This window comes from Elephas maximus, chromosome X, assembly GCF_024166365.1.
Source record: "Elephas maximus indicus isolate mEleMax1 chromosome X, mEleMax1 primary haplotype, whole genome shotgun sequence".
In the NCBI taxonomy this organism is placed as follows: domain Eukaryota; kingdom Metazoa; phylum Chordata; class Mammalia; order Proboscidea; family Elephantidae; genus Elephas; species Elephas maximus.
The window spans coordinates 133,282,933-133,305,330 of NC_064846.1; the positions used below are offsets into that span (position 1 = coordinate 133,282,933).

General features: G+C 38.8%; 1 protein-coding gene across 8 annotated transcripts in view; it reads right to left on the reverse strand.

Moving 5' to 3' along the window:
• USP9X (ubiquitin specific peptidase 9 X-linked) overlaps positions 1-22,398 on the reverse strand; it is a 134,171-nt gene that overhangs the window by 90,656 nt on the left and 21,117 nt on the right. For 6 of the 8 annotated variants that reach the window (XM_049873361.1, XM_049873360.1, XM_049873358.1 and 3 more), the window contains one exon: positions 4,621-4,874. In XM_049873361.1, the coding sequence (XP_049729318.1) occupies positions 4,621-4,716 (96 nt within the window). In that variant the 5' untranslated portion in view covers positions 4,717-4,874. Of the gene's footprint in view, positions 1-4,620; positions 4,875-21,405; positions 21,458-22,398 lie in introns of all 8 variants that reach the window. The other 2 variants (XM_049873354.1, XM_049873355.1) reach the window with 1 other exon arrangement.

Below are 22,398 nucleotides of genomic sequence, written 5' to 3' on the forward strand. Positions count from 1 at the left end.
GCTTAAGGGGACTGCTAAGTCAATTGGCAAAATAATTCTATTATGAAAACATTCTGCATCCCACTTTGAAAAGTGGCGTCTGGGGTCTTAAATGCTAACAAGCGCCCATCTAAGATGCATCAATTGGTCTCAACCCACCTGGATCAAAGGAGAATGAAGAACACCAAGGTCACGGAACGGGCCACATGAACCAGAGACTTACATCAACCTGAGACCAGAAGAACTAGATGGTGCCCGGCCACAACCAATGAGTGCCCTGACAGGGAGCACAACAGGGAACCCCTGAGGGAGCAGGAGATCAGTGGGATGCAGACCCCCAAATTCTCACAAAAAGACCAGACTTAATGGTCTGACTGAGACTAGAGGAATCCCAGCGGTCATGGTCCCCAAACCTTCTGTTGGCCCAGGACAGGAACCATTCCTGAAGACAACTCATCAGACATGGAAAGGACTGGACAATGGGTAGGAGAGAGATGCTGATGAAGAGTGAGCTACTTGTATCAGGTGGACACTTGAGACTATGCTGGCATCTCCTGTCTGGAGGGGAGATAGGAGGGTAGAGAGGGTTAGAAACTGGCAAAATTGTCACGAAAGGAGAGACTGCAAGGGCTGACTCATTAGGGGGAGAGTAAGTAGGAGTATGGAGTAAGGTGTATATAAGCTTATATGTGACAGACTGACTTGATTTGTAAAAGTTCACTTAAAGCTCAATAAAAATTATTAAAAAAGAAAAAATGCAATCATATTAAAAAAAAAAAAACAGGCCAAAACCAATCCATTTCAGCTCATTAATGCATAGAATATCAACCTTTATTCCATTTTTTTTTACAACCTCCATTTTTCCTGGATTCATACTTCGTACATTCCATGTTTCGATTATTAATGTATGTCTGCAGCTGTTTCTTCTCATTTTGAATCGTGCCACATCAGCAAATGAAGGTTCCGAAAGGTTTACTCCATCCACGTCATTAAGTTCGATTCTACTTTGAGGAGGCAGCTCTTCCCGAGTCGTATCTTGAGTGCCTTCCAACCTGCAGGACTTATCTTCCAGCACTGTATCAGATGATGTTCTGCTGCTATCCATAAAGTTTTCACTGGTTAGTTTTTTCTGAAGTGAACCACCAGGTCCTTCTTCCCAGTCTGTCTTAGTCTGGAAGCTCTGCTAAAACCTGTCCACCATGGGTGACTCTGCTGGTATTCGAAGTACCGATGGCATAACTTCCAGCATTACAGCAACATGCAAGCCCCACAGTACAAAAAATTGACAGACGAGTACTTACTAGAGCCTAAAATTCTCTCCTGTGGGACCAATCTTTTTAAAAATATTATATGTTAAATGAAAAAAACAAAATCTGTTCTTAGAAAAATTCCTTTTATGACAGTATGTCAAAATCATACCCAAAAAGTGAGCCTTAAATTGAGCAGTGATTAATGCTGTGGTTGCTTCTTCTTGTTTCGACAATATGAGATCTTATGAAATAACTAAAATCTTAACATTAAACATGTAGAGAATAGGGTGATGAAAGAGTGAATACAATTTGTTTTGTTCCTTTAATGCTTTAAATTACCAGTTATCTTAAAAAATTAAAGCTACTAGAAAAAGAGCATCATGTATAATATCAAATTGAGTATCAGAAACCTAAGAGCTCCAAAAATTATTATCAAACTCATCTTAAAATAAAAGTAAGCTCAAAGTAGGGACTTAACTCGTTTTTTTTCCTTTCTGTGTGTAAACGTTTTCATGAGTTTTGTTGTTTTGTTTTTTAATTGAACTTTAGATGAAGGTTTACAGAACAAACTAGTTTCTCATTGAACAGTACACACATTGTTCTATGACACTGGTTAACAACCCCACAACATGTCAACGCTCTCCCTTCTTGATCCTGGGTTCCCCATAACCAGCTTTCCTGTTCCCTCCTACCTTCCCAGTCCCTTTCCCAGGGCTGGTGTGCCCCTTTAGTCTTGTTTTTTCCATGGGCCTGTTCTATCTTCAGCTGAAGGGTGAACCTCAGGAGTGGCCTCATTACTGAGCTGAATGGGTATCCGGGGGCCATACGCTCAGGGTTAACTTTCATCTAAAGCCATGCAAGCCACGAATACTACAGAAGAGGTTAGGATTCCATGCACAATACGAATATAAAATGCAAAGGACCATACTACCCAGAAATCCCACTACTCTGAATGTACCCTAGAGAAATAAGAGCCTTCACACAAACAGATATATGCACACCCATGTTTATTGCAGCTCTGTTTACAATAGCAAAAAGCTGGAAGCAACCAAGGTGTCCATCAACGGATGAATGGGTAAATAAATTGTGGTATATTCACACAATGAAATACTACGCATCGATATAGAACAGTGACGAATCTGTGAAACATTTCATAACGTGGAGGAACCTGGAAGGCATTATGCTGAGTGAAATTAGTCAGAGGCAAAAGGACAAATATTGCATAAGACCACTATTATAAGATCTCAAGAAATAGTATAAACTGAGAAGAACACATACTTTAGTGGTTATGAAGGGAGGAGGGAGGGAGGAAGGGAGAGGGTTTTTTACTGATTAGTTAGTAGATGAGAACTACTTTAGGTGAAGGGAACGACAATACTCAATGCATGGAAGGTCAGCTCAACTGGACTGGACCAAAAGCAAAGAAGTTTCCGGGATAAAATGAATGCTTCAAAGGTCAGCAGAGCAAGGGTGGGGGTTTGGGGACTATGGTTTAAGGGGACTTCTAAGTCAATTGGCAAAATAATTCTATTATGAAAACATTCTGCATCCCACTTTGAAATGTGGTGTCTGGGGTCTTAAATGCTAACAAGCGCCCATCTAAGATGCATCAATTGGTCTCAACCCACCTGGATCAAAGGAGAAAGAAGAACACCAAGGTCACACGATAACTATGAGCCCAAGAGACAGAAAGGGCCACATGAACCAGTGACTTACATCATCCTGAGACCAGAAGAACTAGTTGGTGCCCAGCCACAACTGATGACAGGGAGCACAACAGAGAACCCCTGAGGGAGCAGGAGATCAGTGGGATGCAGACCCCAAATTCTCACAAAAAGACCAGACTTAATGATCTGACTGAGACTAGAGGAATCCTGGTGGTCATGGTCCCCAAACCTTCTGTTGGCACAGGACAGGAACCATTCCCGAAGACAACTCATCAGACATGGAAGGGACTGGACAGTGGGTAGGAGAGAGATGCTGATGAAGAGTGAACTATTTGTATCAGGTGGACAGTTGAGACTTGTGTTGGCATCTCCTGTCTGGAGGGGGGATGGGAAGATAGAGAGGGTTGCAACCTGGCAAAATTGTCCCGAAAGGAGAAACTGGAAGGGCTGACTCATTAGGGGGAGAGCAAGTGGGAATACGGAGTAAGGTGTATATAAACTTATATGTGACAGTCTGACTTGATTTGTAAACGTTCACTTGAAGCTCAATAAAAGTAAAAAAAAAAAAAAAAAAGCGAAGGAGAAAGGGAAAAATACTAGAACTCTGCTAGTTCCTGGTTTGAAAATAGAAATCTTTGGTATCCAACACAAACATTTGACTATCATACTTCTCTAAAATTGCAGAGGGAGAGGAAAAAACATAACGTAGCTCTTTTCTATACTTATGATACAATATTTAATTGGCAATAGTTGGGCAATAAGAACTTAGTCCAAAATGACAAATACTCTACAATCATAACACTTTTGCCTAAGAACTTATCTACACAAAATCCTACACAAACTTGCACCAGCTGTAGGAAGCATGTTTGTGACTCATGTACATGCACCTCAGCTATAAATTTACCTCTAGGCATTTAGCTGCAAATCACAAGTTTGAATGTTTTTCTGCATTATCATTCAGTTTCATACAAACAGGAAAAAGAAACTGTTTAATGAATCACAGTAACAACCTAAGAAATACTATTATTAATATTATCAATCATAGATATCATACCCTGAGAGACATTAAAAGGTAATAAAGAGTAAAAGGATATTAAAAACAACTTTACTGCAATAAATGTGACAATCTTGATGAAATGGGCAAATAACCTGAAAAGCACAACTTACAAAAAAAATTTTAATTCTTCTATTTAAAAAAAAAGTTACATCTGCAATTAAAATCTTTCCACAAATAAAACCTAAGGCCAGATGATTCCACCAGTAAAATTTTCCAAATGATTAATGAGGAAATAACAGAAGCCTTACACAGATTCACCCAGAGAACAGAAAAAAGAACAGCTATTACCCTATTAGTTTTAGGCCAACATAAAGCTGTGATGTCAAAATCTATGTTAATTCCTTTACGAACATTATTTCACTTGATTCTCACAATAATCGTATGAAGTACCACAGTTACTCTAGTATTTAACCAAAGTCATAAAACTAGTATGACGCGAAGATGAAATCTGGAACACAAGCATAAGACATCAGAAACAGAAGGGCTACATATTCAAGCATCACCATACACAGCACTTGAGCTTTCTCGTTACTGTACAAGACTTTTTAAATGAAACTTAAAATATGTTTTATGGCTACTTCACAAATTATTCAAGTCATGTTCCATTATTTAGTACCTCACAGTACACACACCAACATAACTTTAACCAGTATCTCCAACATCCTACCTGATTCTGTTGGAGGGGAGGCTGAGACTGTCCATCAGGAGCCTGGCCCTGGTTGTCATTCCCTCCTACTGGAGAGCCACGAGTCGTGGCTGTCATACTCGACACAGGGCAGATCTTTGCAATTTTGTCTGCTTATGTAGTTGTCTTCAGAAAAGAAATTATAGTCCACTTATAGAAGATGAAGTACCAGCATATGTCAGTCTTAAACAGCTCCAATTCAAGAATAAACCATCTTGCAGAGACCATTGCATAACCTACAAGTAGAAGGAAAAAAGTATATGTTTCAGATATAAAAAAACATGAATTAAGGAACTGTTTAAATTTTAATACGCTTAATAGCATCAACAATGCATCTAGTCGGGAGAAAGTGGCTGTGTAAGTGAGAGGGAAAGCGAAAAGCTCAAGTTCCATTAATACTATACTCAACGAACTGACAATGTTAAACCAGCTGGCATAAAAAAAAAAAAATACAATGCATAGTCTTATTTATGTAATATTCCAGTTTTCTCCTGAAACTAACTCCAAGGACAGTACCAAGGTACTTACTTTGCCATTCTGATTAAATTATGGAAAGGCAAAACTACGAGTCTTCACTGTAAAATGTGTATGCTTAAGATATAAAAGCAGCTAATAAAACCTGATTTTTTTTTTTTTTTTTAATTTCAGGAAAAAGCGTACAACTCACATTTTATCACTGGCACTGGGTTGGGGGTTGGATAAGGGCATTATAAATGGTTTTTAAACATGCTTACACAAGTGGTTTTAACATAAACCTGAAAACTTTGAGAATTTTTCTTTGGAGAGAGTTCAAACTATGTTACAACCCCAATACAATAAAATTTGTCATGTGACCTCAGCTCTCCACTTTTAGCAAAGTTTTGGCCACAGGCATTCCGGGAGCCACACCTGGGCTACAGGCCACAGCTACTTAACAATGGGAATCCTTCTTTGCACCGTGAAAAGCAAAGGCATCTAGGGGAAGGAATGCCACCAAACTCAATTCTACATTCATTAGACCAGTGATTCTCATCATTAACTGCATATCAGAATCACCGGAGGTGATTTAAAACCACTGACGCCCAACCCCCTCTCTCCAGATGGAATTAATTAGAAAATTTGGGCGTGAGGTCTAGGCACCAATACTTTTCAAAATCTCCCCATGATTGAGTCTAATGTGCCACCAGAGCAAGAACCTCAGCTTACTGGTTATAAGCATTTGATTATAAATTAGGTGCCCACAACTCCCATTTTGCCCAGAACAGTTAACTCACTTAAACCCAGAGATGGGTTTCTAACTCACCGGCAGGGAAAGAGAGAGGATTTCCCACAAGCATTGTTAAAGTTTCACTTCTATGTTTTCTAATCATTTCCTGGCTTGACACACTAAAAACCAAATATACCCCCCATGATACATAAGACATTGTCATTGGGTGTCATCAAGTCAATTTTTGACTGATAGTGACCCCATGTGACGCAGCAAAACTGCCCCACAGGGTTTTCTAGGCTGACCTTTACAGGAGCAGATTGCCAGGTCCTTCTCAGACATACTAGGGTTTATCTGCTTCAATAATAGTAATATTCAATTATTTCTCACCAAATACTTAGGTGAGCAAAGCATCAAACATCTGTAAAGCACAACCGGTTTTCAAGTGCTTTCCTGTAACTTGTTTAATTTGATCCTCATACCCGCACCCAGTCTATACAGTACAGAAACCAAAACAAAAAAACCAAACCCATTGCCATCGAGTCGATTCCGACTCATAGCGACACTACAGGACGGAGTAGAACTGCTCCAGAGTTTCCAAGGAGAACTGCTGACCCTTTGGTTAGCAGGCATAGCACTTAACCACTATGCCACCAGGGTTTCCTGCAGTACAGAACTAAGGTATTATTATCCCCATTTTACCAAAGCAGAAATAAGAGCAGAAGGGCTTGCCCAAGTTATGCAGACTCTTCAAGTTTTCTATTCTTTCACAAAAAGTAAAGAGTACCTACAACTATTGGTCTCTACTCGTATGGAGCAAAAGAGAATGAAGGAAATCAAAGGCTCAAAGAAGAAACTAGTCCATGGAACTAACAATCCACATGAACCACATATCCTCTTCTAACCTGAGACCGGAAGACCTAGATAGTGCCCGGCTACCACTGCTGACCATTCTGACCAGGGACACAACAGAAGGTAGCGGATAGAATGGGAGAAATATGTAGAACAAAATTCAAATTCCTAAAAAAAGGCCGGACCTACTGGACCAACAGAGACAAGAAGAATCCCAAAATTATTGCCCTAAGATAACCTTTGAACTCAGAACTGAAGCTATTTCTGCAGGTCACCTTTCAGCCAAATAATAGTTTGGCTTATAAAAAACTAAATTACCCATGAATAATACTCCCTTAAACAATTATATGAGGCCAAACAGTCAACATTTACTGAAAAGCAAAAATGAGAAGGCAAGGGGGGGGGAAGGGAAACTAGATCAATGGTAACAGTACAAACAGAATGGAAATAAAGAATTCTGACACACTGTGAACATTGCAATCAATGGCATGGAACAATTTGTATAAAAATTGTTAATCTGCTGCCTTTGATTCTGAATTCGACTCATACCGAACCTATAGGGCAGAGCAGAAACTGCCCCATAGGATTTTCAAGGCTGTTTTCGGAAGCAGACTACCACATCTTTCTCCTGCGGAGCAACTGGTGGATTCAAACAGTAGAACTTTTAGCTAGCAGCCAAGCACTTTAACCACTGTGCCACCAAGGCTCCTAAAAATTGTTAAAAACCGAACCCATTTCGTCAGGTTCGTTCCAACCCTACAGGACCGAGTAGAACTGCCCCACAGAGTTTCCAAGGAGTGCCTGGTGGATTTGAACTGCCGACCTTTTGGTTAGAAGCCGTAGCTGTTAACAGGATTTCCAAAAATTGTTGAAGAGGAACCTAATTTGCTGTGTAAACTTTCACATAAAACATTATTTAAAAAAAAAGAAAAGGTAAAGGGTACCTTATGCCATGTAAAACAAATACATCCAACAGGAATAATGAGGTAAATGTAAACAACAATAGTATGAAAGTGTTAGAGGAATATGTTTAAAACAATGTCTACCCTCTAGGCAAACTGCAGAAGCATCAAGAGAGCTTATACATTTGCTTCTTTAAAAACGTAAAAAAACAGGACAGAATATCCATAACACGTGTCTAAAAAATTACCAAAAAATAAGAAAAAGGAAAAAGAAAAACAAGCAATAGATATGAAAAGTCTCAGAAAAAGAAATACAAGTGACAAATGAAAATGAAATAATACCTAACTTGAAAATAAAGAACCCTGGTGGCACAGTGGTTAAAGCACTCTGCTAAGTACTCTGTTCTATAGGGTCGCTATGAGTCAAATCAACTTGACAGCAGTGGGTAATTTGAAAATAGAGTTTTTCACGTGCTAAGCACTATCTGAAGCACAACAAACCTACGCAACAGAACTGCTATTATTCCCCTTTACAGGTAAGGAGAGCACAGAGCACCAAAGTAAACTGCCTATCAGTACCAAGTGACAAAACAGGATTCTAACATACGGAGCCCACAGCTCAACTGCTACCTTATACTGCGCCTCTTAACTTCATTAGTAATCATAAAAGTACAAATTATAAAAACGAGATTTTTTTTCCCTGCTCAAATTGGCAAAAAAGAAAAAAGCATGCTTAAGGCTGTCAACATCAAGTACTGGCGAGGCTAAAGGAGCCCCTGTGGTGCCACAGTTAAAGCACTCGGCTGCTAACCTAAAGGCTGGTGGTTCAAACCCATCAGCCACTCCATGGGGCAAAGACTTGGCAGTCTGCTTCCATAAAGATTTACAGTCTTGGAAACTCTATGGGGCAGTTCTACTCTGTCCTATACAGTCGCTGTGAGTCAAAATCAACTTGATAAGAAGGGTTTGGCTTGGTGAGGCTAAGAACAGACACAGAAAGCTCTTTAACACATAATGCAAAAACACAAGTTAAATAATGCTGTGATTAAGCAGTCTCTTTCATTTTTCTTTTCCATTTTATATACACTTACATTATAAAATTTTAGTGAGAGGGAGGCAAATTTAAAAAAAAACCTGAAGAAACTTGCTTATCACCTTTCTTAGCTGTTTGGGGTCTATTAAAATCTATTTGAGTAATTTTTTCTTACTGCTCAAAATATTCGCTACAAATTCAACTTCACTTTTCTCTACTTCAAATTAGCTCCAATTTCTTCCTTTTGTTTCCCAGTCTGGACTTGTGATCCTGTTGTCTACCTTCCCCAATGGATGATGCTTCAATCGTCATCATACCCCCTCAATCTCTTTCTGGATGACCTTTTCTTAACCTGCAAATATACCTGAATCTCCCCTACTAAAAATCACGAATCTCTGTCCTTCTCTTTCCCCAAAAGTCCAAAAAGAATGTCTCTGCTTCCTCTTTTACTTCTTCATTCTCTCTTATTATCCGGCTTGTGTTAAACTACCAAATTTGCATTAAGCCAGAAGGTTTTATTGAGATCCATGAATGAGTTTGAAGATTAACTCCCATACAAAGCTTTGTGTGGATTCGCATCTGAGGGGAGGGGAGAAGGTCTGCTTCACAGATCACTGGCTTCTCAGTTTTCATTCTGTTTGCCCCATTCTCAGCATTAGACTCAATTGGTTGTCACTTCCCTGTCCTCCCTTCTTGACATGCTGAGCTTCCTTGGCTTATGCAATCCTAGACTCCCGATTTGCTTTCCTTTCTACTTCTTTTCAAAGGGATGGGAGAGAGTAGCAAGGAGTGGCGATGTAGGTGATGAGTGCAGTTTTAAACACAAACTAAAGTGAAAACATTCACTAGACAGTTGGCTCTACCGGTCTGGAATGTAGGCAAACCTTGAGGATCTTGAACATGTAGCAAATTATTTACAAAAAGTAGGAGACTGATTCAATGGCATCATCCCGGAGTCTTTTGCAAATAACACAACCTCCATCCCTACCACCACCTGCTTAGCATGAGGTCAACACTCTAAGGGGCAGCTTAGTATATCCCCAAGTGTGATACAAGTCAAGGGGAGGACCCTGAGGTACATTAAAGTAGTACTCTTTAGATAAATCTTTATACTTTACACAGAATCTGCAGTATTTGTTCTACAAATTAGAAAACTGAGGCTCTACAAAGTTACATGTAACTTAACCAAAGCACAGGTAGAAAGTAAACAAGCCCCAGAATTCTATTACCTTATCCACTAAACCAACACTATATCATTTCCTTAAAAAAAAAAAAAGCAGTCTGTCTTTCTATACTTAAAAATGGCAAACTTTTGTTATATACATTTTACCATAATTTAAAAAGAAAAAAGGCTTTCTAACCTACACTACATTGTACTGAATGCTCCCTAACCTACATTACATTGTACTGAATGCTCCATTGCTTTGCAATCCTTTTGCATTTGGAGATCATTTGAGCTAAATTATTTTACTATTATACCCTTGTGTTGTTTTGTTTATGCCCAATCTCTCTCTCTCTACACACACACACACACACACACACACACACACACACACACATCCCTCCCAGTAAACCCTCCATCTATAGACAAATCAAAAATATCTAACAAAAGGAGACTGTGGTGATAAGCAATTAAGAGGCTGGTAGCTCCATGAGAGCAACAAGCTAAACCTTAAACTAGCTAGAAGGTTAGCAGAAAACCAGAGAAAGAGCTAAGAAAAGTCCTCCTGGAGTTGTTTAAAAAAAAAAAAAAAACTTCAAATAATGGCCTCAAAGATTACTTCAGAAAGCAGCCAGAATTTAACTGGATCAGACCACAGGACAATTTATGTCCCAGGATATCAACTAAAACAATAGAGCACTGTGGCAGCAATTAGTGGAGGAAAACATTTGCATGTGATACCAACAGAGGCAGATAACAGAAAGAGCACAGAAGGACACAAAGAAAGCCTTTCTACAACTACTGTCATCCCACAGTGACTGTGTGCATGTCTAAGGCTGTGTCCTCTGAAGTGTGACCCCACAGGCTGCACATTATGGGGGGATAATAGATTTCACTTAAATAGTCTCTGGGTGGCACAAACAGTTAAATACTTGATTACTAACCAAGAGGTTGGTGCTTCGAACCCAACCAGAGGCGCCTGACAATCTGCTTCCGAAAGGTCACAGCCTTGAAAACCCTATGGAACACAGTTTTACTCTGAAACACATGGGGAGGCATGAGATGGGATCAACTTGATGGCAACCGGTTTTTTGTTTTTTTTTTTTAATATCCAACCAGTCACCAAACAAATAAGGAACACCACCACCACCACCCGAGGGACTGGTGGGAGGAAATCAGTATCCAGAGTTGCTACATTATATCTAAAAGGTCTAGTTTTCACCAAAAAAAAAAAAGGGGGGGCAAGATATGACAAGAAAGAACAAAGTGTGGAAAATACACAGGGAAAAAAAATTCCTACCTTTGTGAGAGTCCAGGTGTCAGACTTAGCAAAAGATTTCAAAGCAGCCATTATGACTATGTTCAAAGAACTAAATGAAACCATTCTTAAAGCAGAAAAGGAAGGTATGATGACAATGTCTAAACAAACTATCAATAAAGACAAATTTAAAAAAAGAATCAAATGGAAATTCTGGAGTTAAAAGTACAATTACTGAAATGAAAAAAAAAATCACTACAACAGTTTAACGGTAGATTTCAACTGTCAGAACAAAGAATTGATGAACTTGAAAATGGACTGATAAGAGACTATACGATCTGAAGAAGAGAAAAACGAACAGCGCTTCAGAGAAACATGGGACACCATTAAACATACCAACATACGTGTAATGGAAGTCCCAGAAGAGGAAAGAAAGGAGCAAAAAAGGTATTTAAAGAATGGCTGAAAACTCCTCAATAACAATGAAAAATAACCTGTGCACCCAAGAGGCTCAAATACCTCCAAGTAGGATAAATTCAAAGGGACCCAGAAGTAGAATAAATGCAGAGTCCCAGGCTGAGACACACCATCAAATTGTCAAAGGCCAAGGAGCGAATCAAAGAGAGACTCCTGAAAGCAGCAAGAAGTAATTCATCACATACAAAGTATCTTCAATAAGATCAACAGCCAATTTCTCATCAGAAAACATGGAGGCCAGAAGGCAGTAGGATGACATATTCAAAGTGCTGAAAGAAAACCTATCAAGAATTCTTCAAAAAATGAAGTCAGAGATCCCCTTCTGGCATGAGAGTATGAAGAACTCCATGGACCCAGTTCCCGGCAAAACTGGTGAAAATTATTTTTTAAAAAACAACCATTTAAAGTCTCTGGAGACAGAAAGGCCCACATAAAAGACTACATCAGCCTGAAACCAGAAGAACTAGATGGTGCCCGGCTACAATCAATGAGTGCCCTGACAAGGAACACAACAGAGAACCCCTCAGGGAGCAGGAGACCAGTGGGATGCAGACCTCAAATTCTCCTAAAAAGACCAGACTTAATGGTCTGACTGAGACTAGAAGGATCCCAGAGGTCATGGTCCCCAGATCTTCAGTTAGCCCAAGACAGGAACCATTCCTGAAGCCAACTCTTCAGCCAGGGATTGGACTGGACTATAAGATAGAAAATAACACTGGTGAGGAGTGAGCTTCTTGGATCAAGTAGACACATGAGACTATGCGGGCAGCTCTTGTCTGGAGGGGAGATGAGAAGGCAGAGGGGGCCAGAAGCTGGCTGAATGGACACAGAAATACAGGGTGGAGAGAAGGAGTGTGCTGTCTCATTAGAGGGAGAGCAACTAGGAGTATATAGCAAGGTGTATATAAATTTTTGTATGAGAGACTGACTGGATTTGTAAACTCTCACTTAAAGCACAATAAATAAATAAAGTCTCTGGAAATGGTCAAGGAAATGAAGAAACATCTATTCAAGAAAATCTACTCAATTCGAATCCATGTGAATGAACAGCACCATATATGATGTACTGTTGGGCCTATAACATAACAATGTAATATGTTTGCCAATAACAACACAAAGGACATAGGTTGGAACAAAGCTATTCTGGTCTAAGGAAATGACTCCAGATGGTAACTTGAAACTACAGAACAAATGACATGAACCGAAACTGATAAAATAAGGTTAATATAACAAAAGCTTCTTTAACAGTCCTAAAAATATATGCAGTAGTAATTGTAACATATTGCTGGGTTTTGTAACATTATGTGTTTAACATATATAATGGCAATACCACAAAAGGGGGAAAAACAACATTCCTGTACCTCGCTGTTTGAGGAATAACATTTCTGTATCTCACTGAAGTTAGCATAAATCTGAAGCTGATTCTGATTAAGATGTATATGATAAGCTGGAGAGCAATCACTAATCAAATCAGCACAGACAAAAAAGTGAACAATTCATTAAGTATGAATGGATTAAACATCCCACTCAATAGGCAAAGACTGTCACACTACATCTGAAACAAAAAAAAACAAGATTGAGTGCTATGCTGTCTACAGGTGACATTCTTTAGGTTAAAATATATATATATCATACAAACAACAACCTTGAGAAAGCTAGAGTGGTTATACTAGTATAAAAAACAGACTTTAAAGACCAAATAAGGTTACTACAGATAAAGACATTTTATGATGAAAGGGACAATCTAGGAATAAGATAAAACAATTATAAAGATACGGGCAAAAGACATGAAACAAAAAAAAACTGACACGAAGGATAGGCAATTCAACAATAGTTGGAAACTTCAATATCTCGCTTGCAATAACGAGATAACTAAGCAGACGTTCACCAAAATGGAGATTTGGAAAACACTATATAAACGAACAAGACAAAAAAATCCTTACAACGTTCCACCTAACTACAGCGGAATATATATTCTTCTAAAGTACACATGAAACATTCTCAAGGGCAGACCATATGCTAAGCCGTAAAAAAAACCTCAATATGATTGAAATAATACAAACTATGTTCTCCAACCACAATGGAATGAAATTAGGAATAACAGAAAGAAACGTAGGAAATTCCTAAGTTAAACAACACACTCCTAAAATCAATTGATTCAAGGAAAATTAGAAAATACTATGAGATGAATGAACGTGAAGACACAACACACTAAAACATGTTATATGAAACATCCACAGTAAGTAAATACACAGACAAAAATCAGGGGCTGGGGAGGGGGGAATGGGAAGTGACTGCTTAATAGGAATGGTGTTTCCATTTGGGGTGACGAAAATGTCTTGACACAAGATAGAAATTACAGTTGAACAACACTGTGAATATACTAAATGCCACTGAATTTCACACTTAATGATTAATGGTCAAATTTTATGTTATATGTATTTTATCTCAGTTTTTTAAAAAGCTTTAAAAAAATCAATTATATTGAGGGAAAATTCTTACCAATTTTAGTTGGTCACCCCACTTTGCTCATGCCCCTGATCATTCTCCTGAAGGCCCAGCTGAGCTCCTGTTTCCCAGTGACCTTGGGCAGGTAAATGTGTATCTCTATCTCCAGCTTCCACGTAAGAGTAATACCTACCTAGCTAGGGATGGCAGGAGTCCCTGGGTGGTGCAAATGGCTAACATGTCTGGCTGCTAACTGAAAAGTTAGGGGTTCGAGTCTTCCCAGAGGCACCTCGGAAAAAGGCTACACGACAAACAGAATTAAGGAAACAATTCCATTTATAATAGCATCAAAAAGAATACTTAAAATTAAATTTAACAAAGTGCAAAACTTGTACACTGAAAACTATAACACTGCTTCAAGAAATTAAGACACATAAAAATATTCCATGTCCAAATATCAAGACTTAATATTCAGTTTAAGAAACTCAGAATAGGCAAAGCAATCTTGAAAAAGAAAAACAAAGAGGATCCTCTACTTCCTAATTTTAAAACTTACTACACAAAGCTGTAGTAATCAAGTTCTGGGTACTGGCATAGGATAGATCAATGGAATGGAATCAAAGAGTCCAGAAAGAAACACTCACATGTATGGTTAAGTGATTAACATAAAGGGTGCCAAAACATTTCAATGGGTCAACAATAGTCTTTTCAACAAATAGTGCTGAGACAAATGGACATCCACATTTAAAAGAATGAACTTGGGCCAATTCCTCACATCATACACCAAAAATTAACTCAAAATGGATCAGAAACCTAAATGTAAAAATTAAAACTACAAACTCTTGGAAGAAAACATAGCAGTATGGTAAATGTCAGTGGCCTTGGGTTAGGCAGTGATTTTTACATATAACAACCAAAAGCACAAGCAACGAAAAAATAAATCCATTTGACCTCATCAAAATTAAAAACCTTTGTGCTTCAAATGACACAAAAAGAAAATGAAAACACAACCCACAGGATGGAAGAAAATCGCTGCAAATTACGTATCTGATAAGAGTCTAGTATTCAGAATATATAAAGTACAACTCAAAAAAAAAAAAAGCCCCCACATTAAAAATTGGGCAGAAGATGTGAATAAATTTGTCTGAAAAAGATATGCAAATAGCCAATAAGCACATGAAAAGATGTTCATCATTAGTAATTAGAGAAATATAAATCATAATCACAATGGGAAATCACTTCACATCTACTAGGATCACTATGGAACCCTGGTAGTGCACTGGTAAAGAGCTACGGTGAGCTACGGCTGCTAACCAAAATGTTGGCAGTTCGATTCCACCGGCCACTCCTTGGAAACCCCTAATGGGGCAGTTCTACTCTGTCCTATAGGGTCTCTGAGTTGGAATCGACTTGACGGCAACAGGTTGCTTGATAAAGTGAAGGGTCACCAAAAAAGAGGAAGGCCCTCAATGAGACGAGTTGCCACACTGGCTGCAACAATGGGCTCAAACACAGTAACAATTGTGAAGATGGCACAGGACCAGGTTGCGTCTCATTCTGTTGTACACAGGTTCACTACTAGTCGGAACCGACTCGACAGTACCTCACAACAGGATCACTATGATAAAAAAAGTATTGGTGAGGATATAGAAATTGAAACACTCATATACTGCTTGTGGCATTATAAAACAGTACAGTCACTTTAGAAAACAATCTGGTAATTTCCCCAAAAGTTAAACACACAGTTACCATATATATGACCCTGCAATTCCACTCCTAGGTATATAATCAAGAAAACTGAAAATGTATGTCCTCGCAAAAACTTGTTCACAAATGTTCATGGCAGCATCATTCATAATAGCCAAAAAGTGAAAACAACCCAGATGTCTGCCAACCGATTAAAGAGATGAACAAAACATGGTATACCCATACAATAGATTATTATTTGGCAATTAAAGGGAATGAAATAGTAATACCTGCTACAACGTGGATGGACAAAAGGTCACATATTACATGATTGTATTTAAAGGAAATACCCAGAACAGGCAAATCTAGAGAAAGAAAGACAAGTGGTTACCAGAACCCATAGGGAGAGGCAAAATGGGAAGTGACTGCGAATGGGTACAGGTTCCTTTTTGAGGTGAAAAAAAGGTTTTAGAATTAGTCTTGATGGTGGCATATCTTTGTGAACATACTAAAAATTACTAAACTGTACACTTTAAAAGGGTAAGTTGTATGGTATGTGATTTGTATCTCAATAAGATTGCTATTTAAAAACACACCCAACACATACTTTCATATATGTAACCGAAATTCCAAGCAAAGTACAAAACAGGTAAGAAAAAGGGAAACTTAATTATCTCTGATTGTAGTAGACATGATTGTCTATGGAACATCTCAAGAAACTCCTAGAACGGGATTTTTAGCAAGGTTGCAAGATACACAGTCAACTCACAAAAATCAACAGTATTTGTATACATTAGTAATTTTACACTTGGAAACAATTTAAAGCACGATACCATATGCAATCATTCAGAAGAATATAAAATACTTAGGTATAAATCTAACAAAGCATATATAGGACCTGCACTCTGATGAAAGAAGAATTTAAAAAATGCAGAGATAACATGTTCATGATCAGAAGACTCTTTATAGTACAGATGTCAATTCTCCTCAAATTGTTAAGTTTAACACAATTCCTATCAAAATCACAGCAGGATTTTTTGTAGACATAGATACCTGGTTAAAAAATCTAAATGGAAAGCAAAGGAACTAGAATATAGCTAAAAGATTTTTGTGAAAGTACTAAGTGTGAACACTTACACTGCCCAATTTTAAGGCTTACCATATACAATCAATTCTCATTATTCATGGCAATTATGTACTATGAAGTCCCTGTGAACACTGAATTAGCAAATACTGATCCAGCTTTGTGCATGGGGTGAATCAAATTTTTCTCTGCTCTATACATACACTATCTGCAAAAGACCATGGAAGTGCCACTAGTATTGATTTTGCAATTACAACTAAATTTTTGTGAGTAGGCAAGTTCTCAAATACAGAATCCACAAATAATGAAGATCAACTGTAGCTACAGTAATGAAGACACTGTGGTACCTGCAGACAGGCAGACATACAGATCAATGGAACAGAAAAATAACATATCCCAGGAAACGATCCACACAAGTATAGCCAAATGATTTTTTTTTTTTAATTTTTATTGAGCTTCAAGTGAACGTTTACAAATCAAGTCAGTCTGTCACATATAAGCTTATATACACCTTACTCCATACTCCCACTTACTCTCCCCCTAATGAGTCAGCCCTTCCAGTCTCTCCTTTCATGACAATTTTGCCAGCTTCCAACCCTCTCTACCCTCCCATCCCCCCTCCAGACAGGAGATGCCAACACAGTCTCAAGTGCCCACCTGATACAAATAGCTCACTCTTCATCAGCATCTCTCTCCTACCCACTGTCCAGTCCCTTTCATGTCTGATGAGTTGTCTTCGGGAATGGTTCCTGTCCTGGGCCAACAGAAGGTTTGGGGACCATGACCGCCGGGATTCCTCTAGTCTCAGTCAGACCATTAAGTCTGGTCTTTTTATGAGAATTTGGGGTCTGCATCCCACTGATCTCCTGCTCCCTCAGGGGTTCTCTGTTGTGCTCCCTCTCAGGGCACTCATTGGTTGTAGCCGGGCACCAACTAGTTCTTCTGGTCTCAGGATGATGTAAGTCTCTGGTTCATGTGGCCCTCTCTGTCTCTTGGGCTCATAGTTGTCGTGTGACCTTGGTGTTCTTGTTCTTCATTCTCCTTTGATCCAGGTGGGTTGAGACCAATTGATGCATCTTAGATGGGCCCTTGTTAGCACTTAAGACCCCAGACACCACATTTCAAAGTGGGATGCAGAATGTTTTCATAATAGAATTATTTTGCCAATTGACTTAGAAGTCCCCTTAAACCATGGTCCCCAACCCCCGCCCTTGCTCCGCTGACCTTTGAAGCATTCATTTTATCCCGGAAACTTCTTTGCTTTTGCTCCAGTCCAGTTGAGCTAACCTTCCATGCATTGAGTATTGTCGTTCCCTTCACCTAAAGTAGTTCTCATCTACTAACTAATCAGTAAAAAACCCTCTCCCACCTTCCCTCCCCCCCCATAACCACAAAAGTATGTGTTCTTCTCAGTTTATACTATTTCTCAAGATCTCATAATAGTGGTCTTATACAATATTTGTCCTTTTGCCTCTGACTAATTTCACTCAGCATAATGCCTTCCAGGTTCCTCCATGTTATAAAATGTTTCACAGACTCCTCACTGTTCTTTATCGATGCGTAGTATTCCATTGTGTGAATATACCACAATTTATTTAACCATTCATCTGTTGATGGACACCTTGGTTGCTTCCATGTTTTTGCTATTGTAAACAGAGCTGCAATAAACATGGGTGTGCATATATCTGTTTGTGTGAAGGCTCTTATTTCTCTAGGGTATATTCCGAGGAGTGGGATTTCTGGGTTGTATGGTAGTTCTATTTCTAACTGTTTAAGATAACACCAGATAGATTTCCAAAGTGGTTGTACTATTTTACATTCCCACCAGCAGTGTGTAAGAGTTCCAATCTCTCCGCAGCCTCTCCAACATTTATTATTTTGTGTTTTTTGGATTAATGCCAGCCTTGTTGGAGTGAGATGGAATCTCATCGTAGTTTTAATTTGCATTTCTCTAATTAGCCAGATGATTTTTAACAAAGGTTTTAACAAAAGCATTTCACTGGAGGAAGGATAGACTTTTCAAGAAATGATGCATCAACAGGTCAAAAATGAATACTGATCTAAATTTCTCATCTTATAAAAAACTTATCTCTGAATGGAACGTATCTGCATGTAAAACTATAAAACTTAGAAAAAAATATAGAAAGTGTTCAAAATCTATTATCTGGCAAAGCATCCTAACACATGACACCAATAGCACAATCCACAAATGAAGGGAGAAAAAAAAATCATTAATCAAAATTAAAAACTTTTTTGTTCTGCAAAACACCCTACTAAGAGGATGAAAAGAAAAGCCAGCCTGGTAGAAAGTATTTCTAAGTTATATAAGGGCAATGGGTTCTGGGTTTTATACCTAACAAAGAAAATGTGTAAACTCAAGATTAAGAAAATAACACAGTATTGGGGAAGCCTGCACAACTTGTACAAGGCAAGGTCACGGATGCTCCCTAGACACATCCAAACTCCCTGGGCTGAGGGCTGTGGGAATCGTGGTCCCCGGGAATACGTAGCTCAATTGGCATAACATAGTTTATAAAGAAAACGTTCTACATTCTACTTTGGTGAGTAGCATCTGGAGTCTAAAAGCCTGTGAGCACCCATCTAAAATACTCCACTGGTCTCACCCCTCCTGGGGCAGGAAGAATGAAGAAAACTAAACATACAAGGAAAAGATTGGTCTAAAGGACTAACGGATCCATATACCACAGCCTCCACCAGACTGAGTCCAGAACAGCTAGATGGTGCCCAGCTACCACCAGTGACTTCTGACAGGTTATCACAACAGAGGGTACCGGACAGAGCTGGAGAAAAATGTATAACAAAATTCTAACTCAAAAACAAAGACCAGACTTAGTGGCCTGACAGAGTGAAAAAACCCTCGGAGTATACCCCCCGGACATCCTTTTAGCTCAATAATGAAGTCACTCCCGAGGTTCACCCATCAGGCAAAGATTACAAAATAGATTAGACAGGCCCATAAAACAAAACAAGACTAAAGGGGCACAACAGCCCAGGAGCAAGGACTATAAGGCATGAGGAGACAGGAAAGCTGGTAATAGAGAACCGAAGGTCGAGAAGGGAGAGTGTTGACATGTCGTGGGGTTGTCAACCAATGTCATAAAACAATATATATGTGCTGTTTAATGAGAAACTAGTTTGTTCTGTAAACCTTCACCTAAAGTACAATTCAAAAAAAAGAAAATGAGAAAAAAGAAAAACCTAAGTGCCCATCAACAGATGACTGGATAAATTATAGTGCATACACACAACGGAATACTACACAACAATAAAAAACAATGATGAATCCATAAAACATCTCACAACATGGATGAATCTGCCGAGTGAAATAAGTAAATCACAAAAGGACAAATATTGTATGACATTAGTTGGGAGTATTATAAAAACTCATTAAAAGGTTTACACCCAAAAAAATATTCTTTGATGGTTGCAAGGGTCGGAAGGGATGGAGAAAAAAAATCACTAACTAGATAACAGACAAGTGTTAACTCTGATGAAGGGAAAGACAATACACAATATTGGGAATGTCAGGACAGCTTGACCAAGGCAAAGTCATAGAAGTTTCCTAGGCAGATCCAAACATCTTGAGGGACCGAGCTGCTGGGGCTGAGGGCTGAGGACCACAGTCTTGGGGGACATCTAGGTCACTTGGCATAACGCAGCTCAAAAAGAAAACGTTCTACATCCTACTTTGATGAGTAGCATCTGAGGTCAGCGGTCAGATGTGAGCAGCCATCTAAGATACATCCGTTGGTCCCATCATGTCCAGATCAAAGGAGAAAGAAGAAAACCAAAGATACAAGGAAAATATCAGTCCAAAGGACCAATGGACCACATGAACCACAGCCTCTACCAGCCTGAGCCTGGAAGAACTTGATGGTACCTGGCTACCACCACTGACCACTCTGACAGTTATCACAATAGAGAATCCCAGACTCAGTGGGAGAAAAACATAGGACAAAATTCAATACAAGTCCCCAAAAACCACTTCTCTTTAAAAAATACCAGCCCTCCAAACAATAGGCATTCAAACATATACATCGAAAACATCAATGAAAATTTAAGAAGTGTTAAAAGCATCAATATTCAATAAATACTATCTACATTTAATCTATTTCTAATCAATGATATAAGCAGATAAGATAGAGAAGGGAGAAACTAGGAGAACGGAAATGAGGGCAGAAAGAGAACCAAGAAGTGGGAGAAGCAGTGGGCAGAGGTGACAGGACACTCAACATTTCCTGAGCGTTTACAATGTACCACCTGTCATTTAAAGCTTTCTGATCTATTAATTTAATCTTCATGACAATCCTAAGAGATAAAAAAAAAAAGTAATCATTATTTGCATTTACAGATTTAAAAAACCAGGAGGAAAATAAAAAAAAAGTACAGAGAGGTAACCAAAGATGAAATAGTTCAATAGGAAACAAATCTAGACTTCACATTCAGACACACTAGTACCAAACCCTCTGTTCCTCATCACCTTGTTATGCTACTTCACTATTTTTGAGACCGCAGAGGGAAGTGCATGACTTCATCAATCCTATCAAGTGTTAATCAAGCCATTTTTAAAAGCCTCATAAAATGATATGCCAGAAGTATAAGAAAGGCAAGTTTTTAATCAGATATACATGAATTTAAACTTCCACTCTGGCACTTACTGAGTGATCTCAAGCAAAGTTTCCAAACCTCTTTGGGACTCAGTTTCCTCACCTGTAAAACAAGGGTACAAAGCTGTTACCATGATGATTAAATGAGACAATGATGATCTTAAACGCCAGGTGTCCAGAAGTATTAGGTCCCTTTCCTCTCAAATAACATTCCATTGGAGAAGAGCTCTAAAGACAACTATTTGTTATTTAGTATTGACGATGAGTTTTGTAGTCAAAAACGGTCAACATGAAGTTTGTTCTGCTTCACGTACTTCTGTAATGGGTTTAGCTCACTGGCAAATGCCAGTAACACACCTGCAAGTCACATTAGTTCATAAGCAATCCCCCTCCCACAACTCATTAATAATTTGCACTCCCAAGTAACAGCAGTTGAACAAGGCAGGACAGGGGTGGGGGATGGGGGGTGGGGGGATACATGTCTGGACAGGATGCTCATTCACCCAAACATTCTTCTGGGCTCATTTTGGCCACAAGCTGTCCTGGAAGTACTTCCGCAGTTTTCCCTGATCTTTATACATTTTAGTCTTGTCTCCCTCTCTGTAACCTAAACACTTTCTTATACCTCTCCCCTTCCATCGGGTTGTCTTTTATCTTTTTAAGTCCTATATTTACTATAGTTTGTCAGAAATTTTGTATCTTTTTAATTGTGCCATTTATTTTATTAGCATTTCTATTGTTCTTGTTAGTGCCCTGACTTCATAGCTGCATAGCTTCTGAGTCATCAGTTTGCCTATTTTTCCCCATGAGCCCTGTTACTTTTTGGTATATAATTTTGCAGAGATGAGGCTTTTCAACAATGCGTATATTGCAATATAACAATGTTTAATCTACAAATATCAATTTTTTCTCTCAAGGCGGCTAATACTTGTCTACTCCTGAGTTGTTGTAAAGCTTTAACGAAGAATGTATGCGAAGTGGGAGACAAACAGAAGGCCCCCCAAAATGGTAGGTGTTATTCTAACAAGCACAGGTTATTTCTCC